Genomic DNA, 8,303 nt, shown 5'->3' with positions numbered 1-8,303 from the left:
TTTCAGCGTGGTTCCTAACAGTAGTAAATGGATTTATTTTCCTTCCAGAATTGTGAAATAATTTAGCATTATGTTTACTTGAGGTTCTAGTTTTTGGTTTTATCTAAAAAATGCATAAATGACAAAACAAGCAGCAGCAAACAAAAACTAAAGGAGTTTATCACATTTATTTACCCATTTAATACCCATTTATTTCTTATCTTATTTCATATTTTTCATTTTAACCAAACTGCAGTTTTACTGAATTAAAACTCTTAGTTGAACTTCAAAAATATGATTTATATTTATTGGAAAGATGCAATCTTTTCTTTTAAGTTACTTCGTTAATGTTCTGATGTTTGATTAGAAGATATTTGAACTAAAATTACTGCATTTTTTAAAAGGATTTCAGAAAAGTGTCGTGGTTGGCGCAAAAACACGTCCAAAAAGATGCTTCAATTCAGGATTCTAAGTAGGTTTGAGTGATAGGATAGGCTCCAGCAACCTGGTGACCCTAAACGGGATTCTGAGAATGGATGGAAAATGTTGTAATAAACTCCAGTGGCTTCAGCTCTTCTCCTCTCTGGATTGAATCCGTCTCAGACCTCCGGCTTCCGGGTCTAAGTTGATGTCACGGTTCCGTGTTGTGAAAACTGTCTCCAAATCTCACACTTACTTTATTCTGCCTCGTCCCACTTCTGCTTTAATTGGCCCTCCTTGTGTGCATTCGCCACAGCACGTTGGTGTTTTTCAGAAATTCATTCCTCAACTCATTAGTTCTGCTGAGCTCGGCACTTCTCTGCATGTGAGGCTCAGCAGAGCCAAGGAATGGAATCTGGAAACTCAGATGTTTACGCCTGGAAAATCTGCAACATTTTTTTTTCTGCCAACAGTGTCCTGGAAATGACATTAAGATGATGTTTGTGATTCTGTTCTTTCAGCGACATCCCGGTGCTCTCTGTGTGCCCCCCCGACGGGTCTCCTGAGACCCAGCTGACAATCAGCCAGTCTGACAGGGAGCTGTGTGACAGCTGCAGCAGCCTGGGCAGACCCTCCTCCTCCTTCCAGCTCTACCACCAAGTACGTCGGCGCTTCGGCTGCCTTGTTGTGCTGCACAAATTCGCTTGGAGCCCAAAAAAAAAAAAGCTGCTGCATTTGGGAGGCTGTGCCAAGAAGGGACATTATGTCGCCCAGAAGACTGGATTAAAATAAAAAAAACTTTGTAAACTCAGCAAAAACATAGTGATAGAAAAAACAACAAACTCCAGTTTATACTATTTCTTTAAGGGCCTGAAAACATCTCACTTTTGCCAAATAAAAGCTGAATATGATCAAAAAATAAAAACATGAGATGTGTAAACAGTGCAATATTTAGTATGGAGAGAAAATAATATCACTGTGTGTGTGTAATAAACAACTTGTATGTAATTTTTTAAGGTTTGTGTGTATAGTTAGTTTCAAGCTGCTGTAATTTTAAGTTGTACATGTTTAAAGCGTATTTTGTATTTTTTGAATTTCAGAATTTTTATACTTATGCACAAAATGTATTGTATGACTTCCAAATCCAGAATTACACACAAGTCTATTTTCTCTCCACAAAAAAAGTCTCATGAGAATATATCAGAAATAAAAATTATGTTTAATTTCTGAAAAATCAGTAAGCAAATAAATATCTGGAAAAGAAACAGGAAAATAAATCATTTCTTTCTTTAAAAACATGCATTGTCAGAAGTTTTGGTTTTGTCAAACACATTTTTTAGATACATTTTACTGTAAACCCATGTGAATGAGCGTTCAAGCACAGTGGTGGAAGTGTGATGATTTAAGGTTGATTTTCTTATCATAAAATAATTGGGAAAACAAAGCAAATAAGATGTTTTGAAGACAAATTTGACTGAAGAATGTCCTGAAAAGGTTAGTAAAGACAAAAAACTTCAAACTGAAAAATAAAAATAGAAAAAAAGATCATTTAGATTAAAAAATAATTAAGTATTTACAAATTTTCCCCCCAAATATTTGCATTTTGAACCATTTTTGTTCAATAAATTTACACTGGAATGTAATGGTTTTAATTTTGTTTGTAAAATATTTTAGTCTTGTAGATTTTCATTAAATATCTGACATTTAAATTTATATTTTTAAATTCATAACAATGATGGATAGATGGATCTTATTTGTCATCGTCACAGGTTCATTTAAATTAAAGTGCTTGCTGGTCATTCTTTAAAACAGCCCATAGCAAAAACTTACTACTAAAATAATACATAAAAATACATAAAAAAGTGCTTATATGGTAACTAGAACCAGGAAATTAAATTAAATTTTGCTGAATAAAAAAACAAGATACTCAATAAGTGTTGAAGTTGTTAAAAACAGAGAAAAAAAATAATAAAAAATAATAAATGTGAAACTGTTTTTAGTGTCCCGTCATTTTTTTTAACTGTTTTCTCCTCCAGGTCCCTCACTGTCTCCACGATTCACCAAAGCAGAAACAATGTCGGCGCTGCGGCCCTGCTGGCTCAGCCAAACCGCACGCCTGCCACGCCTGTCGTTCAAATGCGGCGGGATGTCACGGCGAGGGAAACGTTCTGGTCAAAGTGGGACACAGCTGCGGTTCTGCCCATCAGACATCCAGTCACGGGGCGGTCAGATGTCACTGGCTCCACGGGTCAAACGAGAGCCGGGCGCAGAAACCGCGGCAGCATCATGTGGTGACCGTTCGGTGAGTTCAGGAGGAACATCGTTCAGTTCTGCAAAACTTGGTGTGATTTCATGCTATACTCTTCTCTTACGTCATCAATTAGTCAAATTTACAGTTATCTAGCTGTTTTTATGCTAGAATTTACTTTTTTGATATTTACTAACATCTAAAATATCTGATATCAGCTTAATAAAGTTGTTTCTATCATTTGTCAGCAGCCAAAAAGAAAGAACAAAGTTTAAAATGCTGCTGTGAAGAAGTGAATGCATGGAACTAAAGGAAGTCAGCAGCTCAGCTTATCATCAATTTAATTATAGTCTGAAGAAAATATGTTTTAAATTTTAGTTTTTCTAAAATTATTCTAATGACTCATAAAGTAGAACAGAACAGAACCATTTGATCCCAGCTCTTTATTATTAAAGTTTATTAAAACTGTTCAGTGATTTTTAACTGACTTTATATAATGAACTAAATACAGATTTTTGGTTATGTTTGTTCCAAAATAAGCCTTAGAGTTCTATAAGTCCTTAACTTTTCTTATATTACTGTCTGAATGCTCAAATGCAAAATATTTCTCATTTTTATGAGGAAAAAATGATGTAATAACTAGTAAAAATACTCTGTGATTTTGTCAAAGTGAAAGCTCTCAAAGGACAAACGGAGGAGCAACTCTAACCTTTAAATACAGGTGATGTACTTTGAAAAAACAAAAAATGGAGATCAAATAGAAAAGCTGAAGGCTGTATGCTTTATAAATACTTAGCTACCTCGGGTTTAAATGACAGCACAGCAAAACAGAACATTTTGGAGTTTTTATTTCAAAACTGTGACTTTTTTTTCTCATTTTAGTGCCTCATTTAGTCCCTGAGAAAAACACAAACGTAAAGAAATGCTGCATTTGTGAGTTGTTTAAATGATCAGAAAAATTCCTGTCCGACTCTGAAATTACACATGAACCTCAGAAAAAACATCCATCCATCCATCCATCTTCCTCCGCTTCATCCGGGACCGGGTCGCGGGGGCAGCAGTCTAAGCAAAGATGCCCAGACTTCCCTCTCCCCGGCCACTTCCTCCAGCTCCTCTGGGGGGACTCCAAGGCGTTCCCAGGCAAGCCGAGAAACATAGTCTCTCCAGCGTGTCCTGGGTCTCAGAAAAAACAGCAAATGTATAAAACAAAACACATGAATGCAGAATAGCTAGACAAATGTTGGTCTTTCTATATTGCCCTGTCTATGGGGAGACACCATAAAACAATACTTGGGATTCTAGTTTGGCCGGTCAGATTAAATAGAGGGCGCCTCAGCTGTAGTTTGACCGTATGTTCTAATACTCAAGTGGACATTTAATGAATTAAAACTCCAAAAGGGTGATATGCTACTGTAACAGATTACTTTTGTAATAAGTTACTGACCTGCAACGAACTGGCAACCTGTCCAAGGTGCACCCAACCTTCAACAACAGTGGCAGGGATAGGCTCCAGCAACCCTGTGACCCCCAAAGGGATTAACTGGATTTAGAAAAAGGAAGGATGGATTCTAAATACTAAGTAGTTTTGTTGTGATGATTTAAACTAATGATGTTTGAAGTTTCATGAATTGTCCAGAATATCAAACGGTTTGATTTTTTTTCAGATTTTGATTTCTTTCACACATTCAGTCATTTTGTTGTATTGATGGATGTTTCTGGTCGTTCACAGAAATGGACGACTTTGCAGCCTCCTTAAAAAGTGAGCAGTGAACCCTGTTTATTTATCTTTTTTTTAATGTTCTCGTTTTTTTGGCGTTACTGAAGCATTCTCCTGTTTCCTGCAGTTACTCCCGGCTGATCGTGGACTATCCGCTGCTGCTCCTGCTGGGCTGTGCTGCTCTGCTGCTGGGATGTTCACTGGCTGGACTTCTTATTGGGCCTTTGCCAGACTTCTCTGACCCCCTGATGGTAGAAAACAAGACATGTTTTTATAAATCACCGCTCAATTAGCTACATAACTTAAATTAGTATCACGTATCCTTGAACTTTGAGTAAAAATTTCTCTTGGGATCATACTGGAGTGCTATCAACACATGAGCTCAAACCTGTCCAGCGTACACGTGTTGGATGGATGCAACGCTCAAGTCAGAAATGTGAAAAATGTCTCACGTTCTTGGACTTCATGATTTACAGAAATAAAATCTTTAACACGTTCAAAATGGGAACATAACCCTAAAATGGTCCTCGGATTCATTTATTTTTTAACATGTTTGTGACAAAAACATTTAGATCTAGAATAAAAAACGACAAGAACTTGAATATTTCTGTCTCTACAATTTCTATCCATTGAAAACATTAAAGACCCACTCCAATGAAAATCATATTTTTGTGTTTTTAGTATGTTGGTGTAGCATTTTAATCATAATAGAGGAGCTCTATAAAATACTATACAATTAAAACGGCATTATTCAAATCATGTTGGATCAGAAAACCAGATTCTAGAAAAACCTGAGGCTAATGTCGCCATTATTTTTGTGCCGCTAATGCTAGCTTGATGCTATAAGCTTGCGCAGGAGCACGCAGATAGAGCTCCCAATGATGGGGAGTCCCGCCCACAAGCCAGAACTGTAGCCAGAACCGTATATCTAATGAGCTACTCATGAAAGGCATAAAATATGTCTTTAAAAACAGCAAAAGATTTTGTATTTTAATAGACTACTGAAAATGATTTTACAAAAGAAAAAAATATGGTTGGAGTGGGACTTTGTTGTTTTTCCTTTGGGCTGTTCCCTTCAGGAGTCACTGCAGCAAAACACCCGACTCATTTGTGTAATTTGACCCAAAACCAAACTTGGGACAAGCACATGGAACAGGAAGTGCGCCCCCATGTGGTTGCAGCATTTAAACCGTTTGTCTTGCTTTGTCCTCTGTTGGACTTTTATAAACCTGAATATCTCCCAACTCATTTTAGTGTCAACAGATAATATTTCGGTTGGTACCAAATGTGAAGTCTCTGGGAATAACAGTTTTAAGGGATTGAAAAAAAAAATTGACAAGCACGGATGAAGTGAAGGATCATGAGTGAAGAGGACGGTTAAACGGACGAGGACTCGCCATGGCGACCTCCTAAAGGAAGCAGCGGAAAGACGAAAAAGTCTTCCGGTCTGGGATCAGCTGTAGCGTGCGTTAGCGACATCACGTGCGTTTGTGTCTTCAGGGTTTTGAGCCGCGGGGGACGTACATTGGAGTTCGGCTGTCCAGCTTGTCCAAACTGCAGGAGAACACGGGACCGGGGAAAGCTGTGACTGCTGTACCGCAGCAGCTCAGTGGAAGGTCAGCAGCTGCTATGCAAAAAAAACACTAGTTTGCATGAAGCATCTGGAGATATATAACTATATTATGGTAAACATTAGCAGAGAATGTATCACCAATATTAGAATCTCTTCATAAACTGCTTTATCCCTCCACCCTATTATTGTACATGTACCCAAAATTTACTTAAATAGGTTATAATTAAACACGTTTTGTAAACTGTAACTGTTTCCTTCCAATTTAAGTTGCTTTGTTGCAACTTTTCTGCTAAATCACAAATGTAACTATTATTTATTTAATTAAAGAACCCTAATAAGACATTTTTCTGAGAAAAGTCATGAAAAAATGCATTAACGTGTAGTGTTTTTCTGTCTTTTAAGGGTCTAAAACATATTTATAAAAAAAAATTCATTGATTGCAGTATTTTTGGCTAAATGTAATCTAACAACACTTTTTCTGAGAATTTATGAAAATATTTGTTCTGTTGTCTTTAAAAGGCTGGAGGACGTCTTTAGTCAAAGCGGTAATGGAAGTAGAGATGTTTCCAGAGGTCGTTTTAAGAGGATGTTGGCTACAGACTCCTCATCAGATGCCTTCCTCTGTGATGCTCCAGGTGAGAAAACTGTTTTAATTTTACCAACACAGCTGGTATTATGCCTCTGAATGCTAAATGAGTTCACACAAACACACTCGTGCACTTTTTCTAACCTTGTAATGTGGCATAACACTGCTTCTTTTTCAGACAGGCCTTATGGCAACAAAAATGACAAAAAATCAGAATTGTTTTCTTGGACATAGTTTCTGCAATGCTGCAGTAGTTCGTTAGAGATTCTCCTCTGAGTTGTGGGCAGGACTGTTGCTGTGGAACAACCCCGCCCCCCATCCCCTTCCCATCTCTAAAAGTCACAAATACGATCTTTTTTACATTATATTTTTTAATCTGCTCCTAATTTACAGTAATTTGAATAAAGAAATACTCAGAAATACAATTTTTATATTCATGAGAAAAAAATCCAAAAGAACATGTTAAAACACAATTTTCATCGATTGTTCGGCACTCTTATGTTGAACCCTTCTGCTTCTCTGCGTTCAGGCGAAAGTTTGGCCCGACTTGTGTTTCGATCGGAAAACTCTGCCAGCCTCTGGAGCCTGAAGGCGATTCACGCCATGTGTGAGATGGAGGAAGCGAGGGTACGTTCTGCTGCACCTCCTCACTGCCTTTTGTCATTTTAAACAAAACATTTCATCTTTCTTTCATCTGCTCTCATTTCTATGGGTGGATATTGGCAAGAGTCTGGCAACATGATACATATCCTGATACATGTGTCATGATACATTACGTATTGCAATACACATCTCATGATAGATGTGTAACACGATACGCTTGTCATGATACGATGCATGATACATGTCATGATACGATATGCTTCCTGCTACACATGTCATGACGCAATATGTATCGATCTACACTTGCCATGATATGAAACGTATTGTGCTACACATGTTATGATACGATACGTATTGTGATACACATGCCATGATACAATACATATCGCGATACACATGTCATGATAGATGTGTAACGCGATACACGTGACATGATATGATACGTATTGTGATACATGTCATGATACAATACATATCGCGATACACATGGCATGATACAATATGTATTGTGCTACCAATGTCATGATACGATACATATCCTGATATACATGCCATGATAAGATATGTATCGCGAAACACATCTCATGATACGATACATATCCTGCTACTCATGTCATGATATGAAACGCAGAAACGTATTGTGCTACACATGTCATGATACATTACGTATTGCGATACACATGTTATGATAGATGTGTAACGCGATACACGTGTCATGATACAATACGTATCGTGCTACACATGTCATGATACGATACGTATCGCAATACACGTGTAATGACACAATACGTATTGTGCTACACATGTCAAGATACAATACGTATTGTGCTACACATGTTATGATACATTATGTATCGCGATACACGTGTAATGATAGATGTGTAACAGGTTACACGTATCATGATACAATACGTATCGTGCTACACATGTTATGATACGCTAAGTATCGCGATACATGTGTAATGATAGATGTGTAACGGGTTACACGTGTCATGATACAATACGTATCGTGCAACACATGCCATGATGCAATATGTATTGCGATGCACATGTCATGATACGATATGTATCACGATACACATGTCATGATACAATATGTATCGAGATACACATGTCATGATACAATACGTATCGCTTTACACGTATCATGATACGAAACGTATCCTGCTACACATGT

General features: G+C 37.4%; 1 protein-coding gene and 1 long non-coding RNA gene across 2 annotated transcripts in view; one reads left to right on the top strand and one right to left on the bottom strand.

Annotated features, from left to right (window-relative positions):
• disp2 (dispatched homolog 2 (Drosophila)) overlaps window positions 1-8,303 on the top strand; it is a 19,303-nt gene that overhangs the window by 3,041 nt on the left and 7,959 nt on the right. Inside the window, exons 2-8 of the mRNA XM_024285574.2 lie at window positions 921-1,059; window positions 2,436-2,701; window positions 4,377-4,406; window positions 4,492-4,615; window positions 5,865-5,980; window positions 6,457-6,572; window positions 7,053-7,150. Coding sequence (XP_024141342.1) covers window positions 921-1,059; window positions 2,436-2,701; window positions 4,377-4,406; window positions 4,492-4,615; window positions 5,865-5,980; window positions 6,457-6,572; window positions 7,053-7,150 — 889 coding nt within the window. The remainder of the gene's footprint in view (window positions 1-920; window positions 1,060-2,435; window positions 2,702-4,376; window positions 4,407-4,491; window positions 4,616-5,864; window positions 5,981-6,456; window positions 6,573-7,052; window positions 7,151-8,303) is intronic.
• LOC118597975 lies at window positions 4,434-6,422 on the bottom strand. The gene is made up of 2 exons (XR_004947007.1): window positions 5,889-6,422; window positions 4,434-4,609 (listed from the first exon to the last, which is right to left on the bottom strand). It is a non-coding gene; the product is annotated as an uncharacterized LOC118597975 (long non-coding RNA).

Source organism: Oryzias melastigma, linkage group LG22 (assembly GCF_002922805.2).
Source record: "Oryzias melastigma strain HK-1 linkage group LG22, ASM292280v2, whole genome shotgun sequence".
Taxonomy (NCBI): Eukaryota; Metazoa; Chordata; class Actinopteri; order Beloniformes; family Adrianichthyidae; genus Oryzias; species Oryzias melastigma.
This window is presented reverse-complemented; position numbering and strand designations above follow the sequence as displayed.